This window comes from Onychomys torridus, chromosome 8, assembly GCF_903995425.1.
Source record: "Onychomys torridus chromosome 8, mOncTor1.1, whole genome shotgun sequence".
Lineage (NCBI taxonomy): Eukaryota > Metazoa > Chordata > Mammalia > Rodentia > Cricetidae > Onychomys > Onychomys torridus.
The window spans coordinates 94,721,348-94,743,431 of NC_050450.1; the positions used below are offsets into that span (position 1 = coordinate 94,721,348).

The following is a 22,084-nucleotide window of genomic DNA, read 5'->3' on the forward strand; positions in this document are numbered from 1 at the left end:
GAAGCAGGTGTTAACAAAGACTCCAGATGAGAGCGTCCCAACGGCTGTCCGTCTTGTTTTGTGGTAACTTGACAGTGCGGCCTCCATGAGCAGGTGCCAGAGTCCTCCTGCCCTCTCGTTTCACTAGCTGCTGGGAAGGTCTCTGCTGTTTTCTGCTTTGGTGGCTATTTCCCCAAAGCAGTGCTTCTCAACCTTCCTAATCTGCGACCTTGAATACACTTCCTCATGTGGTGACCCCACCCATAAAGTTGTATTTGTTGTTACTTCATAACTGTCATTTTGCTCCTGTTATGAATTGTAATGTAAATATCTGATACGAGACCCCTAAATGGGTCCTGACCACAGGCTGAAAACTGCTGTCCTAGAGGCTGTTACTTAGCTGCTAGAAAAAGGAATGTGCCAGTGAATGAGTAAATACCACACTCAGGCTCCCCACCCCTTCTTTCTTCAGATATAATCACACAACAGGAAGTGGATGTTTTTGATACTTATAATTGCTTTTCCTTGGTTAGCTTATACTTGTATTCCCCAACAGCATTCATATATATTCATTTGAAGGTTTATGAGGTGTAGCAGGCTTTCTTTTGGGCCACCAACCAGCTCTCAAATAAAGACATGGAGAGTTAGTATTAGTTATGCTCAGCTTTATCTTATGCTTGTCCCACTAGCTCTTATAACTTAAATTAACCTGTTTCTTCTCATCTACATTTTGCCTTGGGACTTTTTTCTTTCATTGTGTACGTCCTACTCCGTGTCAGTCTGGCTGGCGGCTGCCTGGCTGGCTGTCTACAGGTGTCTCCTTCTCTTTCCCCTCATTGTCTCCTTTCCTCTGAGCCTAGATTCTTCCTCCTACATATTCTCCCTGCCTGCCAGATCCACCATCTTCTACTGCCTAGCTATTGGCCCATCAGCTTTTTATTAGACCGATCGGGTGCCTTTGGCAGGCAAAGGAACACATCTTTACATTGTTCAACAAATGCAGCATAAACAAATGTAACACACCTTTACATAGTTAAAGTAATAGTCCACAACAATGAGGCTTTCTGATTTCCTTTTTAAATGTCTTAAAATCTGTGTCTCCTGTGTTTAGGAGAAAACATAGTAAAAGGGGACAAGGAGTCTATCAAGAATCTCCTAGAAATATTTGATGGATTGTTGGAGTATCTGACAGAACACATCAGTGAAACGTCTCACAACAAAAGTAAGTTTAAGAGTGGAGTCCAGCTTGCCCACTGCTCTTAGGAAGCAGAATCTTCAATACAAATCAGCTGCTAAATGCCACAATCAATGTCCAGTTCTTTCTGTTCCGAGTGGCTAGAAACTATCCATTATATTCGTTACTAACTTGGATGTGGCTTTTAAAGTACAACTAATCAATAATAGAAAGTTGACTTTATAGTTGAATTATTTATTGTCCTATTATTACATGAAATCTCTTGTTCCATAATTTCCTGTCACAAGTGCTGTCGTGCATCCTAAGTGAGGATGTTACTGAGCAAGGAGAACTAGTACAACATAAGTCTTGAGCCTAAACTGGCATTTTGTGACAGCCTGAATATTTTTAATCTTACTCTTTGAGCAACTCACTTCAGACTTACCATGTGAAATTTCTTTAATGAAGACCGATGTTGCCATACACTAAACTCATTTTCTTACCTTTGGTAAGTTCTGTATCTAGGAACTTATCCTAAGGAAGTAATACTAGAGCATTTAAGAGTCTGAAACCCTCCTTGCATTGTTATTTATAATTGCAGAAGAGGAGCTATATCTTTTTTGGGACATCAGGGTACACAGGTCTTATGTAATCCAAGCTAGTCTTGAGCTCACTGTGTACCTGAGGGTGACCTTGGATTTTGTTTTGTTTTGTTTTGATTTTCAGGACAGCGTTACTCTGTAGCCCTGGCTGTCCTGGACTCGCTTTGTAGACCAGGCTGGACTCTAGAGATCGGCCTGCTTCTGCCTCTGGAGTGCTAAGATCACAGGCATGTACCACCATATCCAGCAGGAAGCTGCAGTTTAACAACTTAAGAGTAAATTATTCTATTGGCAATGGAAGAAATAATACATGACCTATTTTTGTATTGCATGGTTAAACAAAGTTTTAGCAGAAACAGTAATAAACATGAATTCTAATATAAGTTAAAACGAAAAGCCTGGGTACATTCCTCCTTCCAAATTCTGCTGTTGTCAGTGAGACCTGTGCTGAGACTGGACGTGAAGTCAGTCTCCAGACTGTAGCCAGAGTGCCCTGCATTTAGTCAGTACCTAAAAAGATGGAAAAGCTATAGAGGCACACTGAAATGTCTTTGTTTCAGGCATTTTGAATGTAATGCATGTTAAATGCTATTGTGTGTACTTCAGGAGGTTGAAAGCCACATGCCATGTTTACTGTTTCAAAGAATCCTGTACTTAAGTCAGGGAGACAGCTCTAAATGTGTCTAATAAAATGAAAGTGGATGGCAGGTGGGACTTACACAGTGTTAACAGGAGGTATTTGGATGTGCTGCAGCTTTGAAACTTCTTTTTATTATATTCTTTTTTACTTAAGTATGTGTGGGCATCTTTTACACAGTGTGCATGTGTAGTAGGTTCTTTCTTTCCACCACGTGGGTCTCAGGGATCAAACTCAGGTTGGCAGACTTGGCAATAAGCACCTTGACCCATTGTAGCCCTTTTTTGTCTTTAAAAAAGTAACAAGGTTAAGAGGCAGGAACTCTTAAGTGAAGAGATTGAGAATAATTAAAATGGTGAGAGCAGCCAGCCATCTGGTGGGTGGCGCATTCCTTTAATCCCAGCACTTTGTGTTTGAGGCTGGCCTGGTCTACAGAGTGAGTTCTAGGACAGCTAGGGCTATACAGAGAGACCCTGCCAATCGATAGATAGATCGATCGATCGATCGATCCGGATGGACCTCAGCTGAACTGCTGCTCAAAGTCTAAAGCTTAATCAGGCTCTAGTTCCTAGTCCTCATGCCTTATATATACCTTTCACTTCCTGCCATCACTTCCTGGGATTAAAGGCATGTTTCTTTCCAAAGCAAGACATGGGATCTCAAGTGCTGTGATTAAAGGTGTGTGCCACTATGCCTGGTTGTTTCCAGTGTGGCTTTGAACTAATGGATGGATCTGTGCCTCCAGAAGGCTAGGATTAAAAGTGTGTGTGCCACCATTTTCTGGCCTCTATGTCTGTCTAGTGGCTGTTATATTCTCTGACCCCAGATATGTTTATTAGGTGTACAATATATTGGGGGACACAACACCACCACACCTACAGTTTAATGATTGAAGGGAGTAGGGATGATGAATGCTTGGATAAACAAATAAACGAACAAATAAATAAATGATGAGTGCCTAGAGAAACCCTTCAAACAAACAAACAAACAAATAAATAAAATGGTAAGAGTGATCCCTACTATTTCATGCTTGCCTGAGGGAGTAGGGATGATGAGTGCCTGGCAACTCTTATAAAAGAAAGCATTTCATTAGGGGCTCGCTTACAGTTTCAGAAGCTTAGTCCATGAAAATGTCAGGGAGCATGGCAGCAGGCAGGAGTGGTCTTGGAGAAGTAGTAGCACAGAGCTACACCCTAATCTATAAGCAGAGAGAGAGAAAGGAAGGAGAGAAGAGGACTGGGCTTGGCATGGGATTTTGAAACCTCAAAGCCCACCCCCAGTGATACTATTCCTCCAGCAAGGCCACACCTCCTAATCCTTCTAATCCTTTCAAATCCTGCCACTCCCTGGTGATTTAGATAGATGAACCTATGGGGGCCATTCTTATTCCAGCCACCACAGGACGGAGCAGGAGGACAGAACGGAGAGATTCCTATGTGAGTACATGCTAATAGAAGGCTGAGGAATAGGAATAGTCTCAGGGAAGTTGATGGTGAAGTTGTGCAGCTGAGTTTTTCTCTGTGACAACACCTTAGACAACATTTTCTAAGATTTGCGTTTCACTTATGTTCCAAAGTGTATTTATTTGGCAGTGTTACCTGGAGCTGATCAGATTCTTCAAAGTTGCAATTAACATTAACGGGAACAAATGTCTACTGTGGTTAGTCATGTAAGCTGTGTGGGGCACCTCCACCTGGGATCTAGCATCGGTTACCACTGAAGGGTGAGGGGTTTGAAGACAGACTTGGGGGTCACTACTTAGTTCTACCTGTTGCTGTATTGCTGATGTTCTCTGAACTTTTGTTTTATTCTGTTTTTTTGAGGCAGGGCCTTGAGTAGCCAGTGTGTGATTGTAGCTCCTGACCCTCCTTCCACAATCTTGCCAGTGTGTGATTGTAGGTGTGCTCCACTACACCTAGCTCTCACCCTGTTTACTTTTCAAAGATTGTAAACGTTAAGTGGAAATAGTTAGCAAAGAGCCAGTGTGCATGAATGTCAACAAATGGTACTGAAATGTGCCTTTATGAATGTGGAGGTAGACAAGAGAGTGAATGCAGAACTCTGCTCACTGGAGGGTTCATCCACCTATCTCCTGGACTCATCCTGTCATTGGGGGAAGTGGAGAGCAAAGGATGGAAGTTTTTATCCAAGCCTGATATAGGCTCTTAGCCTAAGGCATTGTTGTCTTGGAACCGAAAATATACTGGCACAATCATGCTTTTGTGCTGACTTCCTTAATTATTTCAGTTATCCTGTACAAATGAGGTGTAAAATGTGTGAACCTAGTTTTAACAGTGGGGCTGGGAGAGGCTCCGTAGGGAAAAGCACTTGCAACATGGGCTTGACAACCTGAATCCCACCCCCAGAACCCACAGGGGAGAAGAGCGGCAACTCCCTGGGTGTCTGACTCAGGACAGGCTGGTGTATCAACTCACTGTTCGTTTTTGTCATGTTTAAACAGGTGAAACTGAACAATATTTTAAAGACTCTCATGGAGAAGAACCCGTAGAGGAGCTAGAAAGTATCAAGGAGTCCAAGTCATCATGGAGAAAAGTGTCTTTTGGGAGGTAGTGTGCAATGCCTATGAGTTTCATCATCTAAGATTAAGCCCCGCATATTCTAATGGTCTCCTCCAAAAGCTAATGTGAACATTTTACTAACTTTCCTACCTTTCTGAGGGAGTTTTAAGAACCTTGAACTCTATTTAATAATTTAATGCTAATTCTCAATTTAACTACCTATTACTTTTTAATTTTTCCCTTGATCATCAATTTTTATTTTTCTTTTTGAGACAGGGTCTTATGTAGCCTGGTCTGGCCTTGAACTAACTATATAGCTGAGCATGACTGAACTGATCTTCCTGACTCCAACCCCAAAATGTTACAGATTTGTTTGCTTGTTTGTTTCTTGAGACAGGGTTTCTCTGTGTAGCCCTGGCTACCCTGGAACTCACTCTGTAAACCAGGCTGGCCTCAAACTCAGATCTACCTGCTTCTGCCTCCCAAGTGCTGGGATTAAAGACATGAGCCACCATACACGGCCACTACCTCACTTTTTAAGGCAGTTTGACTGTAGCCTGGGTTGGCCTTGAATGTACAGTGTAGCCTCAGTGGGTGACCTCTGACTCACAGCTGTCCCCTTGCCCTTCGTCTCATGCTGGTTTTTGTTATCATGCCCAGTTCATGAAATTTATGACTTTTTTCATTACTAGATTTAAAAACAAAACAAAAAGTACAAAAGTGAAACTATTGGAGATTAAAAAAAAACCTTTTTTGAGATTCTTGTAGCTCAGGCTGGTCTGGAACTTAGTATGTTGTCAAGGATGGGCCACATTGAATTTATGATGCTCTGCTTCTACCTCCCAAGTACTAGGATTATAGGCATGCAACACTATGTCCAGTTATATTCTGTGCTTGGAATTGAACCCAGGGCTTTCTGTATGCTAGGCTGGCACTCCACCGAATGAACTCTGTCCCCAGCCCTTAAAAAATTTTGTTGTGCTGGTGGTGGTGCATACCTTTAATTCTAGCACTTGGGAGGCAGAGGCAGGTGGATCTCTGTGAGTTTGGGGTCAGCTTGGTCTACAGAGTGAGTTCCAGGACAGCTGGACACGCAGAGAAACCCTGTCTGAAAAAAGAGAATATTTTCTGCAAAAGTAAAGCCTTGCCCAGATTCCAGGATCCTGCAGCCTTAGTTAGGTTCAACAGGATTGCTATCCTTTCCATCTTTGACACATAAAACCGTTTGAACCTTGCATAGAACAGTCAAAAGCAAACAGATGAGAGGCAAAATGTAATTTTCTTCCCTTCTTCCCTCCTTTCTGGGAATAAACCAAGGACCATTGCAGGCAAATACTAAATTGCCAGGTTACTTTCAAAGTGCCAGTCTGTGCACCTAGGAATGAGCAGTCTGAATGCCTGTAAGCCCACAGTCACTGTTTGAAATGCTTTCTGTAGGCAAACAGGCCATAGTGAGCGAGAGACCTTTTTCAGGTGTTCCTTCTTATCTGATGCCTTCGAGCCTGCCTGGGATGAAGATGAAGTGGAATCCACAGGTGAAGTCATCAGGCTTGGAGACACCGCACACACCTTTTCCCTTAGAAGTAATGGTGAGTAGACAAACTTTCAACACACAGCACAAAAATGTAGAATCCTACAACTTAAAGTTGAGATGAATAGAGCCCTAATTAAACATCTGCACTGAAGTCACAGACTGCCACCATTGCCCACTAAATATGAACAACTGTCTGACATTGCTGTGTGAGATCACAGGCTCATGCACAGTCAGTGCGTGTAGATAGACATATAATTTGTCCCACAAATTACGGATGCAGCTTTGAGCTTAGTCACACCTTTGGAGTGCTCAGTTACAATTTTCTGAACTGTTCACTTCTTCATGGTTTGAACTGACAGGCCTGTACCGTGGTAGTCATGTTTCAGCCACGTGTCGGACCGTCTGTTGCTTGTACACAGAGTGCCTCTCAGCTCTAGTTGTGCACCCCCTGGGCCTCAGCACCTCCTCTCCCTCTTCTGCCTCCCGGTCTGCCTTACATTGCTCCGTCTGTCCTTCCTGTTCCGGGCAGGCTTGCGTTCCAGTGCCCAGCCTCTTTTATGTGTACCAGTCTCTAAGGCCGTGTTCCTATGCGGTGGCCTTCTCTGTTATTTCCCTAACACCGTTCATACACTGCATGGAAAATTGCAGTCTGTTAGGTAACTCCGAGTTCCTGGGAAAGGAGCCAGGTCACCCTCACCCATCAAGTGCTGATCCGGTGTCTTCTTCCCTGTGCCGGGCGCTGGTGATGGGGTGGAAACAGAACCGCCACTGAGCCTGCCTTCATGGCACTTAGAGTCTGTGTGTCAAGATAAATTGGTGAAATGTATAGTCAAATTATTGTTTATCTTAGCCTGTCAGAATTTGGCAAAATGTCAGCCTCAGTAAGTATGTTTTTGAATGGAAGAATGAAAAAGTTATTGTAGGTAGAGTAGCTGGACAGTGGTGGTGGCGCACGCCTTTAATCCCAGCACTCGGGAGGCAGAGGCAGGCGGATCTCTGTGAGTTCAAGGCCAGCCTGGGCTACAGAGTGAGTTCCAGGACAGCCAAGTCTTCACAGAGAAACCCTGTCTCAAAAAAACCAAAAAAGAAAAAGAAATAGGTAGAATGGATTGAGAATCAAGAGGCCTTTGTTCTCACAGCTATGGGCTTTGTGACTTTGGATAAGGCCCTTTCTGAATTTGATTTTTGTCAGTATGAAATGAGAAGATTGGACTAAAGCCTCTGTAGTCCCCATCAGCATTAATACTCTGATCCCAAAGAGTCATACTTGAAGGAACAGCAGCAGACCAAAAGACAGGAGGGATAGGTGGGGAGTCTAGCATGGGCCATATGATATGGGATGCCATGAAAAATGTATGGCTTCAAAATCTGAAACTTTTGAGTACTGATGTGCCACAAATGGAAAATTTCAACCTGGGGCCAGCCAGATGTCTCATCCAGTAAGAGTGCCTTGCTACCAAGCCTGACTACCCGAGTTCCATCCCAAGGACCCACAGAATAGCCAGTTATCTTCTGATCTTCCTATGTACACCTTGGTACTCTATGCACAAAAATGAATAAAATATAAGCGGTTCAGGAGTTGCAGAGGTACTTTGTTTATATTTTATTGTAGGCTGTGCACAAAAATGAATAAGATATAAGCAGTTCAGGAGTTGCAGAGGTACTTTGTTTATATTTTATTGTAGGCTGTGCTGCCTAGTTGATGCCAACTGGACACAAGCTGGAGTCATCAGGGAGGAGTCTCAGTGGAGGACAGTGTAGCAGGAACCTTAAAGGTCTTAGTAATAAAATCAAACCTGAGGCCAGGGATTGGGGTGAATGATGGAAGATCAGAGAAGCAGGACAAGCCACAGCTTCCTCACCTCACCAGTTCCTCAGCTGGTCTTGTTTCCTCAGACTGGAAGCTTCTGTGTCCTTATCCCAATGGCTCTCAGCTGAACTGTGCTGCTCCAAAGCCTAAAAGCTTAACCAGCCAAATCTAGTTTCTGGTCTTCACGCCTTATATGATCTTTCTCTTTCTGCCTCCACTCTCTGGGATTAAAGGCATGTGTCACCATGCCTAGCTGTTTCCAATGTGGCCTTGAACTCACAGAGGTCCACCTGGCTCTGCCTCCCAAGTGCTGGGATTAAAGGCGTGTGCCAACACTGCCCAACTTCTGCTATGGCTTGCTCTGACCCATTTTCTAGCCACCATTTCTGGTTCTGTTCTAATGGTTGTTCTCTGACCCCAGATAAATTTATTAGGGTGCACAATATTGTGGGGAACACAATACCACCACATTTCCCCTTTTTGTCTAAAATTTTAAAAAAGGTTATAACTAATACAAGAAAAATCATATCTAATAAGTATATACAATATACACAGTCGAGATTACATTAAAGATGTCTAGTCCATTAACATTTGACAGATTCAGGTGAAAAACTCCATTAATATATAACAATGTCCAGTCCAGTAACATTTGATAAACTCAGGCAAAAAAAATTTCAGTACTTATCCTATTTAAAACAAGTAGTTCCTTTTTAAATGTTGATTCAATAATTGACCTTTTTTCTTATCATATTCATATTCTCTCTTTTTTCTTTTCATAAAAGTTTCAATAATCTACCTTTTGTCATTTTTATTTCTTTCCCCTTTTTAGTGTAGATTCAATGATCTACCCATTTATCCTATTATTTCTTTACCTTTTTTCTCAGGGTAGATTCAGTGATCTACCCCATATCTATAGTCTCCTTTTTCTTTTTTAAACAAAAACTCTATTTTTTGGGTTAATTGTCAAGTCCTGTATCATTTGTCCCGCCACTGCATAATGAGAAAGTACAGGGCTTGTTTCAAGTCCTTGTTCAAGTCTGTCAGGCTGGATCATCTCAGCCAGCCATCTCAAAATTGTCCTGTGTAGTTTGTAGTCCAAAGCCGATCATTCCGTGGTGTTAATCAGCTTAATGACTTTACCTTGTGAAATCATCTTTGTGGGGTCCCATCATCCTTTTGAAGATTCCAAAGTCGCTGTTAGGCATGGTCATGGTTCACTGAAGACTAATTTTTTATGCCTCCTCTGTGGTTTGGAGCAATCACAGTCTGATAAATGTCTGTCTCTCGGAATCATGAATGTTCTTTCCTAGAAGAGAAAATCTTCACAGCAACTTCTCCCCACCATTTGTCTTGCCAAACTTTTCCAAACTGACCTTTGTCGATGCTTTCTTGTAACACGATGGTCCTGGCAATTCTTCTCTGAACAAGCAGTAATAAACCCTTTGTCCCTGGTAGCAGCATCACCGCAGTCACCAACATGATGAGAAGGAGCCGGCAACTCGGAGCAGCAGCCGCTGCCTCCATAGTTCCACCACTGTTTGTGGCTCGGCCCCGGCCAAAGTCTCCTAGGTTGGCCTCAAACTCGGGATCCTCCTTCCTCTGCCTTCTTCAGTAAATCTTACCAGCATGTGCCACCACAACCGGCCGAGTGTAGCTCGGGCCTGAGCTGGGGCTCACAAGGCCACAGGCAAGCAGCTTTTTCATGAATTCGTTCCACGAACGTTGGGCACCAGAAACATGCTTCTATAAGATCTGGCTGTAGGCAAGCCTGTAGGACATTTTCTTAATTAGTGATTGATGGGGGAGGACCCAGCCCAGTTTGAGTGGAGCTACTCCTGGGCCGGTGGTCCTGGGTTCTATAAGAAAGCAGGCTGAGCAAGCCATCAGAACCCTAATAAGCCTAACCTTGAGTAAGCAGCACACCTCCATGGCCTATGCATTATCACCTGCCTCCAGGTTCCCGCCCTCACTGCTTTTGATGATGAACTGTTATATGGAACTATGAGTGAAATAAATCCTTTCCTCAACAAATTGCTTTTGCTTATCGTGTTCATCACAGCAATGATAATCCTTAATAAAAGATATACATATATAAAATTCTCAAGAATAGAGAAAAACTGGCCAGGTATAGTGGTACATGCTTTAATCCCATCACTCTGGAGGCAGAGACAGAAGGATTTCTGTGAATTCCAGGGCAGCAAGAGCTACATAAAGACCCTGTCTAAAAACATAGAAAACCTTTTTAAAAAGATTCCAGATGTGACCACAATGACAAGTCAGCAAGTCCAGAAGCATGAAAACTGTTTTAGGTTGTGTGGTAAGGCATATATGAAACATGAGTCAGTTGGGTCCTCCTAATAAAGATCATGTTGTATATGTACATATTTCTAAAACCCTAAACACGCCTGGTCCCAAGCATCTTAGATGTGGGGTATACAACTTGTTACTTGTTTTCAGATTATAGGTAGAGCTCTAAAGTAATCAATACAATTAAGGGAAAAATTTTAAGCTAAAATTTTAATTAAAATTTAACAAGAAAAAAAGTCTGGGTTTAGTGTTTGGGTTTCATGGGATTAAAGGGGCAGCTTCCTTTTACATTTAGATTAAGATGTCAGCTAACTGTCATTCACTTTCACAGACATCTAATTCAGGCTGCAATTTCTGAACCCTAAGTTTTAGTACAGGTGCTAGCCATAACCCTGACTTCATGCAGCAGCATTTCTACGTCTCTGGCACCTATTTCTCTAAAGCAAAGTAATGCAACATTGATAAAACTGACTCCGGCTGTGGAGAATTGCCTCTTACTACATGGTAGTTGTTAAAGGTAATTGGAAAAAAAAAAGGTTTGGAAGGGTTGGGGATTTAGCTCAGTGGTAGAGCGCTTGCCTAGCAAGCACAAGGCCCTGGGTTCGGTCCTCAGCTCTAGAAAAAAAATAAAAGTAAATAAATAAATAAATAAAAAATAAAGGTAATTGGTATCCTGAGCAGTTGGGACAAACATCCTTCGAACATGGTGTTCCTGTTGGCTTTTAGTATATCTAGCAAACTACTTTGATAGTTTAAAACTTGAGCTCTATGGCTCTTTCCTAGGTGCTCAGAATTCCATGGACACGCAGTCTAGAAAAGTTTCAGTTTTATTGGGCACTAAAGCACACGAGGCAGTGTTGAACCCCGTCTCATCAAGTTCTCTATCCAAGAATGGGACAACTTTTGAAGGTGAGTTGTCGTGGGCTGTAGTTGATTACAATAGTGCAGCAGTGTGTGTGATGTGCTGCAGTGCCTGGATGTAGGTTGGAGGGCAACTGGGAGAAGTTCGCTGTCTCTGTCCACTCTAGGTCCTGGGACTGAACTCGGGTCATCTGGATTGGCAGCAAGCACCTTTGCCTTCTGAACCATCTTGCAAGCCCATGTGCTCTGTTTTAATTAAATTAAAAATATATTCCTAAACTGAGTCTGTTGGCCCATGCCTGTAATCTCAGCACTTGGGAAGCTGAGGCAGGTGGATTGTTGTGCAAAGTTAGAGGACAGCCTGGAGTACAAAGTGAATTCTAGGACAGTAAGGCTATTGCAGAGTCAGAACCTCTTTCAAAAACAGAACAAATTATATAGTCATTCCTAGCCTGGGGCTACAGCTCAGTGGAATAGAGCTTGCCTATACATGAAGTTCCATCCCCAGCACCTCACACACAGATCCCCTTAGTATGTGTGAATGTGTGTGTGTGTGTAAAAACCATTTATTTTCAAGGATTCCATGTGAGGTCCACTTGAACTTCTCTTAGCAGCAGAAACCCCTTCTGTGAGTATGGTGACAAGTGCCAGGAAATTAGGTGAGCCAATCCGAGCCGCCATTCCCTTACATCCTCCCTACCATCCTTCTGAGCCTCGAGCACCTTGTCCCATAGGGAAGGAATACCTCCGTTCAAGTTACTACTCATCTGCACTAACTTCTGGAGAGCATTCGGAACTTTCTGTGGTAAGTGGAAAGGCCTTCTTATAACTGGCTAGAAGCCCATATATTTCTTACCTTTGCTGCTGGTGATGAACCCAGAGCCTTGTATATGCTGAGAACATACAGTCCCACTGATCTATATCCACAGCCCCAGAAGTCCATCTACTAAGTCTCCATAGAGTGGTTATCAAGTACATTACATTTATCAAAGACACATAGAGCACTTGGGAAGCTAAGAGGAGGGTCATTAGGAATTTGAGGCCAGGCTAGAATACATAGTGATACCCTCTCAGGGGAAAAAAAAAAAAAAATCAGTTGGTTTTTGTTTTTGTTTTTGTTTGTTTGTTTGTTTGTTTTTTTGGCTGTCCTGGAACTCACTCTAAGACCAGGCTGTCTCAAATTCACAGAGATCTGCCTGCCTCTGCCTCCCAAGTGCTGGGAATAAAGATGCATCATACTTAAAATTTACCTCAGTAGGCTGGGGATGTATCCTAATTAGTTGAGTGCCCATCTACAAAACATAAATCTCCAGCACTGTGTAAACCTTATGTGGTAGTGGATGCCTATCATCCTCAGAGTGTAGAGGCAAGATTAGAAATTCACATTCATCCTCAGCTACAAGGAACCCTGTCTACAAAAAAAAAAAAAAAAAAAAAATGGGGGCTGGAGAGATGGCTCAGTGGTTAAGAGCACTGTCTGCTCTCTAGAGGACCCAGATTTGATTCCCAGCACCCACAATCATCTCACAACTGTCTGCAACTCTAGTCCCAGTGGATCAGACACCCTCTTCTGGCCTCTGAGGGCACCTACACATGTGTTGCATAGACATACACACTGGCCCAACACCCACATACACAAAATAGTAAAAGCAGTCTTAAAGAAAAACGTTGACCTCTGTGTCTCCCTGCTGGCTTTTGTCCTAGGCAGACAGGTCAAGAAGAGCATAAGGTAAAATGGAGTGAACACCTAGAGAACATGGAATTTTGCTAAGCACAAGTTCTGAGTACTTTATAGGTGTTAGGTGATTTAAGTCCTGAGAACACCTGTGAGGAGACGCTGCACTTCTGTGGGAAAGCTGACCTGGGCAAGTGAACGCCCTGTCTGAGGCTACAGAATTTGAACTCAGGCCTAAGAGATCTGGCCCCAAGTTGTAGATCCCTAATTCAATTCTTACAAATTAGAAAGGAAAGAATAATCCATCCATATTCTCACTGGTTAGTATAAAACACTTAATATACCGGGCGGTGGTGGTGCACACCTGTAATCCCAACACTTGGGAGGCAGAGGCAGGTGGATCTCTGTGAGTTCGAGGCCAGCCTTGGCTACCAAGTGAGTTCCAGGAAAGGCGCAAAGCTACACAGAGAAACCCTGTCTCAAAAAACAAAAAACAAAACAAAAAAAAACCCAAAAAAATAAAACACTTAATATATTGATCTATATTTTCTTCTCTCCTTGAAAAAAAATTCTTTTTTCATATTGTCATCTTGTCCCTACCTTCCTGAGAAAACCAGGCATACATGTACTGGGATAGATCTATAAGGAATAATCTCATTATTTAAAAATGCAAATAATGGTGCCATGTCACACACTTTTAATCACAATGCTCAGGAAGCAGAAGCAAGCAGATCTTTTGAGTTTGAGGCCAGCCTGGTCTACAGAGTGAGTTCCAGGACAGCCAGGGCTACAGAGAGAGACCCTGTCTTGAAAAACAAGTGTGTGTGTATATACTCATACATATATGTGTGTGTGTGTGTGTGTGTGTGTGTGTGTGTGTGTGTGTGTGTGTATTTATGAGAAAGTAACCAATTTAAGAGAGAGAGAATGAAGTGAAATCATTGGAGATATAAAACATCAAATGAGTGCTGCTTTCCCACAGCTGTGGTGACATATGCTTGCAGTCCCAGCCCTCTAAGGCTAAGCAATAAGCTGTTAGGAAGGCTGAGCATTATGTTTTGCAGGGTTCCGTCTTTGAGTGTTTCTGGACAGTTTTTCTTGGTGTCGTGGTGCTGGAGACTGGACGTGGGTCCTTCTGCTTGTGTGGCAAGTACTGTGCTGACTGAGCTGTCGTCTCTGTCTCAAGACACCTTTCTTCTGTTTGACTAGGAACCAGATCATAAAGTTGTCTTAACTTCCACATTATCTAAAGATGATGAGTGGGAAACATGTCTGACTCCGACTCAAAGCCCCAGGACAAGGAAGCTTCCTGAAGGGAAAAGGTAATCGCTGTGGGCTCGTGCTTACTGTCTGTTGTAAAGGGATCTGAAGAAACAGCTTACAATGAGGGTGCTTGCTGCCCATGCCTGGGCACCTGAGATGGATCCTTGGAACCCATGGAGAGGTGGATGGAGATGTATTCCATGGAAGTCACTTCTCGCAATAATAAATAAATGTTTTTAAAAATAAAAGTATAATTTACAGACTTAGTGGTTGAGAACCAATATGAAGTATTCGTTAAACCATGTATTAGTCAATTTGAAATAAGTAGTGTATCCTTGGCAGTTAATTATCATTGGCCACTTTATTACAGAAATGAGACCAGAGCTGTGGACCCCTCGGATGCCCCATCTTCCCCTCAGAAGGCCAGGAAGTGGCTAACAGAGCAAGAACTGCATGCGGTCTCAGAGAAGCTCTCTCAGCGGCTCTTTGAACTAGACTGGGCAAGTCTGGCTTTTAATGTTGGTTGAGATTTCTGTGGCTAGTCTTTGAGTGGAGACACTGACCTCCCAGCAGGAATGGAACCTAGGCTTGGGTGTAGGGGATGAGTTATGTGCTGGGTACTGTTAAAAAAGTTCTACAAGTCGAGCAGGAAGGACACAAACAATGGCCCCTCCCCTTCCTTCTGTAACCAAACGTGGCATGGATTTATCTACACTTACTGAATTGTGATGACAGTGGAGTCACTTCATGTAATGATGTTAGACCATTCATATTGAGATCTGTCTATACACACCTTTGTCACAAAACAGATGTGGTATAAAATTGGATCAAAGTTTCTCAAATAGTGGAGTAACAACAATGAATGGTTATGTTAAGACTGTTTGACTTCCATAAAATTTACTGAAATTGAGTGGTCAGTGGTCTAAGCACTGATAGCCATTCTATTTTTTTTTTTTTTTTTTTTTTTGAGACAGAGTCTCACTATGTAGCCCTGGATGGTCTAGGACTTCCTACGCTGGCAGGCTGGCCTTGAACTTGTAATTCTCCTACCTGAGATCAAAAGTGTGCCTGCCCGTGGTTTAAATGGCACTATAAAGCAGGCCCACACCGCGCCTCTGACCCCAGCACTGAGGAGACTGAGGAAGGAAGGACCTTGAGTTCCAGGCCAGCCTGGTTTGCATAATGAAACTCTGTCTCCAAATACATAAAGTAGATGAAATCAAAGCTGTAGGTGTGTGAGGCCATGTGCATAAGTGTGTGTTAAAGCTTGGTCAGTGACTGTCCAGATAGCTTTCTCAAGGCCTGCCCTCTACCACTTCATTTCTTGCTAAAGTCAAGGACAGACACTGAAAGGATTTTCTCAATAGATGCTAAAAAATGCCCTGGGTGATGGAGCAACAGGCAAGACCGATGATAAAGATGGTGATGCCGGAGATGAAGAGGGGTACAGTGGAAAGGAGGGGAGACTGTCACAGCATAGTGACAGCATCATGGAGTACGGACCAAAGAAGCCTCGGCCAGGTACTTAACCCAGAGAAGCTAGAACGAGGTGTCCATGGCAACGTCTCAGGAAGTTCTATGTGTTCGTTAATGGCAGTTTCATTTTATATAAGTATCAAAAATAATAACAAAGTCAAGTTGGTATTGTTTCTGATATTTCTATACTGTCACAGCTTATATATTACTTGTCTACATACATTTCCTTCTTAAATTTACATTAATACTATATATTCTGCAAACTTGCTTTATTCTGTTAACATTACTTAGGAAATGTTTGTTGATATTTAAAGATCCAGTTCATTTATTTGAGCTGTTGTATAGCTGAATCCATAGTGAGCCCATTAGCACAATGAGGGTTACTGCTCATTAGAGGATGCAGCGTTTAGCCATGTTAGCATGCTGTAAGCTATGTGTATATGTTTACATTCCATCCTCAGGACCTGAACAGGTAAAAGACTTGTGAACACACAGCCCATACGTTACTCACCTTATGACCAAGGGCACTTACTTTCCGTAGAACCTTATGCATAGCCTAGATTCCACATGCGGAGTCAAGTAGAGTTGAATAAGCAGTGCTGATGTAGCGCGTGTGCACGTGTGTGGTGTATGTGCACTTGTGTTTGTGTGGACATGTCTGTGCATGCATGTGAAGGAGACCAGAGATCAACATCAGGTTTCTTCCTCAGTTACTGTCCATGTTGTATTTTGAGACAGGTTCTCCTAACTGAACCAGGAACCTATAGATCTAGCAAGGTTGGCCAGCCACTGAGCGAGAGATACTCTGTCATAGCCAGCCTCTTCCATGTGTGCTGGGGATCTAACTCACGCTTAGACAGCAAGCACTTCCCTCCCTCCACCCCTCCCCAGCCCTAACAGTCCGTTTGGGTGGTATGACCAGACACACAGCTACATGTTAGGAGAGAATACATTTAGCACGTTAGCTTGATATTCTCACTTTCTTTAGATTCAATAAGAAGCAATTGTTTGGTTTCCAGCTTAACATTTCTGACTGCCAGGAACTAATGGCAGATGACTTTTCTGTGTTGTAGGATTTTCCAGGTACAGAAAGGCACCCCACAGGTCCCATTCGCTGTCACCATCTTCGGTAAACAAACATAGACAACTAGAGAGAGAGAAAAAACAGCAGCAGGCGTCTAAAGGAACAGACACCCGCCGAATTCAGGCAAAGGTACGCCCTCCTTCCTGACAACAGTTGGGAGGCATGCAGATCCCATTCCCTCAGCTGGACACTAGGATGAGCACACACCATTGACCAAAGACCTGAGGTGCATCCACTGTGCCTGGGTTAAATGGATGGCAGAGAATTATGCAATAGATAGGTGCATGGGATATAGCATATGTCCCCATTAGAGATCGTCATAAAATCCTCAAGAAAGAGCCTGGTTAGTGTTCAGGGATGAAGAAAGAGGAGTGGGTGTGGCCTGGTATTTTCAGAAGTCATAGGTAAAGGGAGTTAGGAAAGATACAGTGGGAAGAGAAAGTCACTCCTTAAAGGTGGTGGCTGAGAGCTCAGCTTTTTTTTTTTTTTTTAATTAATTTATTTCTTATATTTGTGTTTTAATTTTACACATCAGCCATGGTTTCCCCTGTCCTCCCCCCTCCTGCCCCCAAACCCCTACCTTTACCCCATCCTCTCCCCTCCATTCCCATCTCCTCCAGGGCCAAGACTCCCCTGGGGATTCATTTAAACCTGGTGGATTCAGTCCAAGCAGGTCCAGTCCCCTCCTTCCAGGCTGAGCATGTGTCCCTGTGTAAGCCCAAGGTTCCAAACAGCCAGCTCGTGCACTGAGGACAGGTCCAGGTCCCACTGCCTCGGTGCCTCCCAAACAGTTCAAGCTATTCAATTGTCTCACTTATCCAGAGGGCCTGTTCCAGCTGGGGGCTCCACTGCCTTTGGTTCATAATTCATGTGCTTCCATTTGTTTGGCTATTTGTCCCTGTGCTTTTCCAATCATCCTTAGTGAGGTAACCCAGACTCAAAAGGACGAACATGGTATGTACTCACTCATAGGAGGATACTAGATGTAAAACAAAGAGGACTAGACTGCTACACAACTCCAGGGAGGCTACCTAGATAATGGAACCCTAGGAAAGACATAGGGATCGCCCAATGACAGAGAAATGGATGAGATCTGCATGAACAACCTGGACGACAGTAGGAGTAATGAAGGGCAAGGTTCGAGGGAAAGAGAGCTTAGGGGAGCAGGAGATCCCAGCTGGATCAAGAACAGAAAGGGAGACCAAGGAATAATAGACCGTGATAAATGATGACCACATGAGAACAGGAATAGGCAGAGTGCTGGAGAGGTCCCCAGAAATCCACAATGTTACATCCTCTGTAGACTACTGGCAATGGTCAAGAGAAAGCCTGATCTGACCTAGTCTGGTGATCAGATGGCCAAACACCCTAACGGTCATGCTGGAACTCTCATCCAATAACTGATGGAAATGGATGCAGAGATCCTCGGCCAGGCCCCAGGTGGAGCTCCAGGAGTCCAATTGTCGAGAAAGAGGAGGCGACTGTTAAGAGTGTGAATTGTTGAGAGCTCAGCTTTTAAGAGGACCCAGATGATTTCCCACATGGCAGCTCACAATTGTAACTCCAGCTCCAGTGGATCCAACACCCTCTTCTGGCCCCCACAGGTATCAGGCAGGTAGATATACAGTACACAGACATATATTCAGGCAAGACACTAATACACATAAAAATGTAAAAAAAAATTTAAATTAAAGGACTCCATCATTCCTGGTATCATTACCAGGGAAAGGATGCCACGGTGGAATAGATTTTTGAAATTTAGAATACTTAGTTGTCTGCTGTAATGGTGTTTCTTTGTTTTGTTCTGTTGTTTGTTTGTTATTTTTGTTTTTTTGAGACAGGTTTCTCTGTAGCCCTGGCTGTCCTGGAGCTTGCTGAAAAGACCAGGCTAGCCTCAAACTCAGAGATCTGCCTGCCTCTACCTCCCAACTGCTGGGATTAAAGGCATGTACCACCACCTCCTGGCATAGTGGATTTTTATAATGTAGTTGTATTTAAAATGGTGAAAACTGGAGTTATTCGTATGTCTTAAAATAGTTATCCTCAGGGCTGGGAGATGGCCAGACACTTGCTGTGCAGCCTGAGGACTGGAGTCTGATCCCCAGGGTCGGCAAGAGACCCTGAATCAAAAAACAAGGTGGGAGTGATTGAGGCATACATAGGCAGTTATACTCAGCCTGTAACTTCCACTCAGGAGTATCATAATAATTATAAAAGTGTGAAAATAGTAAAAAGCAAAACCATGTATTCAGGTGCATTTTATGTACGGGGTATGTCTGTTAGCACAATGTGCTTTCATGAAGCAGCCTAACAGGAACTTAGGGACAAGAGTGAACTTGGTATTTTTACAATAGGGATCTAAAGTAATTTTCCCTTCACTTCTATTTGCACAAGTTTCTGACAGCTGTTATATTATATGACCTATTCTTTCTAGGCACTAACTGAAGCATTTGAACGGGAGCTAAGAAAAAATAAAGTTCAAGAGAACGTCGGACTTCGAGGGATAAGTGACGAGGAGGAGGAGGAGGAAACAGTGGGTAAAAATCCCCAGCGCTAGTAAATGCAGAGGCAGTGGAAAGTGCAGAGATGACTAAAGGGACAGGGGACCAGCAGGACCCCAGTCACTAGCTCTAGAAGGCAGGATTTCATTCAGGATGTAGGCTTCTTCAGACTGCTTGGACAGAAGAAATGGGACCAAAGAGGACTAGGTTTTTCCTTCTGCCTAAACTTTGTTTGGCCTCAAAGGTTCTTGCATCCAGTTTGTAAGGGGTTAAAATGGGATCTGGGTGACAAAGAGGAGGGAGGGAGGACAGGGTTCCAAGCCCTCTGTAGTTGACTCTGAGAAACCCGAGTCCTTGCTGTCTGGCCTTCAAAAGATGGTTCCCAGTGGGTATGGAGGTGCACACCCTTAATCCCAGCACTTCGGAGGCAGGAGCAGGAAGATGTCTGTGGTTTGAAGCCAGTGTGAATTGCAGGACAACCAGGACGAAATAGAACCTGTCTCTAGATAGATAGATAATCAGGACTAAGTAGACCCTGCCCATAAATAAATACATAAATGATGAATGAATGAGTGAATAATCAGGGCTAAATAGACCCTGCCCATAAACAAACACACAAACAATCAGGGCTGAATAGACCCTGTCTCTAAATAAATAAATTGGAGGGGGAAAGGTGGTCCCGACCTGAATGGCAACAGGGAGGGATGCTTATGCTGATATGCTAATGAAAGCAAGACAGAAGTACCGTAGACTAAAAACGTACTGCGGAGTTGTTTGAGGGCTTTTAATATTTATTATTTATTTTTTCATGTGCACTGGTGTTTTGCCTGTGTAAGGGTGTCAGGAACTTAGGAACTGGAGTTATGGACAGTTGTGAGCTGCCATGTGGGTGCTGGGAATTGAACTGAGGACCTCTGAAAGAGGAATCTGTTCTCAACCTCTGAGCCATCGCTCCAGCCTCTTGAGTTTTTGTTTGTTTGGTTTTTTCCGAGACAGGGTTTCTCTGTGTAGTTTCGGTGCCTGTCCTGGAACTCACTTGGTAGCCCAGGCTGGCCTCGAACTCACAGAGACCCGCCTGCCTCTGCTTCCCAAGTGCTGGGATTAAAGGCGTGTGCCACCACCTCCCAGTGAGTTTTTAATGTACAGAGAAAAGGCTGTCAAAGTGGCACGTGAAAACGTGTAGTTATAGTTAGAGTTTGGGACTATGGTTAGGAAAGCTGGGAAAAGCCAATTTGTGGGGCGAGAGAAAACAGATTAGGAAGATGGTTGGCTGAGGTTAGTTAGCTGTTGTCAGCATGCTGTCTGTGTGAGGTGCTTGTATGAAGGGGTTTTATACCCCTTTCTCATCCTGTCCTTTTTCATCTGCCTCTAAGGAAAAAACACACAGAGAAGCCATTCCTAAAGGAACTCCAAAACAGAGTCAGGTCCAGAAGATTTACTCCAGAAAAGCTGCAGCTCCAAGTCCAAAAGGTGGTCTCCTGAAGTCAAGCAAGGCAGCTCCAAGTAAGAGGCTCCAGTGTCCTTCATGGCAACTGCAGCCTCTGGATGTGTGTGCTGCATTCCAGAGGCTGCTGGAAACGAACATCTCTCTACCCGTTAGCTGCAGAAAGGCCCTTCTTGTACTACTGCCATGTGCCTGGGTTTTTCTGTAATCAGAACTAAACTCCTAAATGAGATACCTTATGGAGTCATCTACAGACAGCAAAAGATTGCCGGGCACTTGCTGCTGCTCCAGCGGAGCCTCTGTTCACTCCTTCTAGTCACTTTCTGGTTTGGGAAGTTGGAAGAAGGCAAGTGATGCTCCAAGGCAAGCAGATGGCCTGCTCAGCCGCTATAGGCTGACAGTTGGCGCTGCTGAGTTAGAGCTGTGTTGCAAGGTCAGGTGAGATGCCAGGCTTCCAACTACATCCCGTTAGGGGCCTTTTTCTTCTAACCATATGCCTAGCAGGAAGTTGGAGTGTCTTCTGATTACGCACACAGAAAGCATCTGCCCACAGACCCCAAGGCCGCTAAGGATTAGGATGGATTCCTCAGGATTAGGGTTGGAACCATTGAGTTTTTCATCCTCAATAGGGATGCAGAAGTATCAAGTACACTCCAGATGGTTCTTTTTAGGACCAGCACCTGAGATTAGCTTAGTCGAACAGGAGGTGGGACGAGAGTTCTTTCATAGCAAGCTGGTCAGATCAAGTTTTTCTCACTGGTTTCCGCAGTGAAAGTGAATGAATACAGTCTCCTGCCCCTGATGCTGGAACAGTTCCCCTTTCTCTATGTTTCTGACCCAACGCTGACCAGAATGTGGAGGCAGCAGATTGCACAGGTTGAACAGCTTAAAAGAGAAGCACAGAGAGAAGGCCGATCCAAAAAGAAGCTCCAGGATCAAGTAAGCTACTGTCCTTTGAAGCATAAGCATAGGAATACACACGGGAGAGCATGTCCTTGAACAGCACTGTTAACCTTGCTTTGTGTTCACCTTAAAGATAGAAGAAGCCCTGAGAAGACATGACCTGCTGACTGCCCTTGTCAAGAAGGAGTATGAACATAACAAGAGATTGGTATGTCAAGAGCAAACTGGGCCATGTAATTTTCTTTATTTTTATCAACTAGGCAACAGATCTTCTAGCACTTGCCTGTGGGCGTATCCAGGGCTTTGACTCCAAAC

General features: G+C 43.7%; 1 protein-coding gene across 3 annotated transcripts in view; it reads left to right on the plus strand.

The window, feature by feature from the left end:
* The window catches only part of Cep95 (centrosomal protein 95), a 31,726-nt gene that overhangs the window by 5,599 nt on the left and 4,043 nt on the right, over nt 1-22,084 (plus strand). Inside the window, exons 4-16 of one of the 3 annotated variants that reach the window (XM_036194786.1) lie at nt 1,091-1,201; nt 4,854-4,959; nt 6,385-6,500; nt 11,346-11,471; nt 12,035-12,228; nt 14,308-14,420; nt 14,732-14,861; nt 15,729-15,882; nt 16,911-17,050; nt 19,356-19,454; nt 20,796-20,925; nt 21,636-21,805; nt 21,903-21,977. In XM_036194786.1, the coding sequence (XP_036050679.1) occupies nt 1,091-1,201; nt 4,854-4,959; nt 6,385-6,500; nt 11,346-11,471; nt 12,035-12,228; nt 14,308-14,420; nt 14,732-14,861; nt 15,729-15,882; nt 16,911-17,050; nt 19,356-19,454; nt 20,796-20,925; nt 21,636-21,805; nt 21,903-21,977 (1,664 nt within the window). The remainder of the gene's footprint in view (nt 1-1,090; nt 1,202-4,853; nt 4,960-6,384; nt 6,501-11,345; nt 11,472-12,034; nt 12,229-14,307; nt 14,421-14,731; nt 14,862-15,728; nt 15,883-16,910; nt 17,051-19,355; nt 19,455-20,795; nt 20,926-21,635; nt 21,806-21,902; nt 21,978-22,084) is intronic. The other 2 variants (XM_036194787.1, XM_036194788.1) reach the window with 2 other exon arrangements.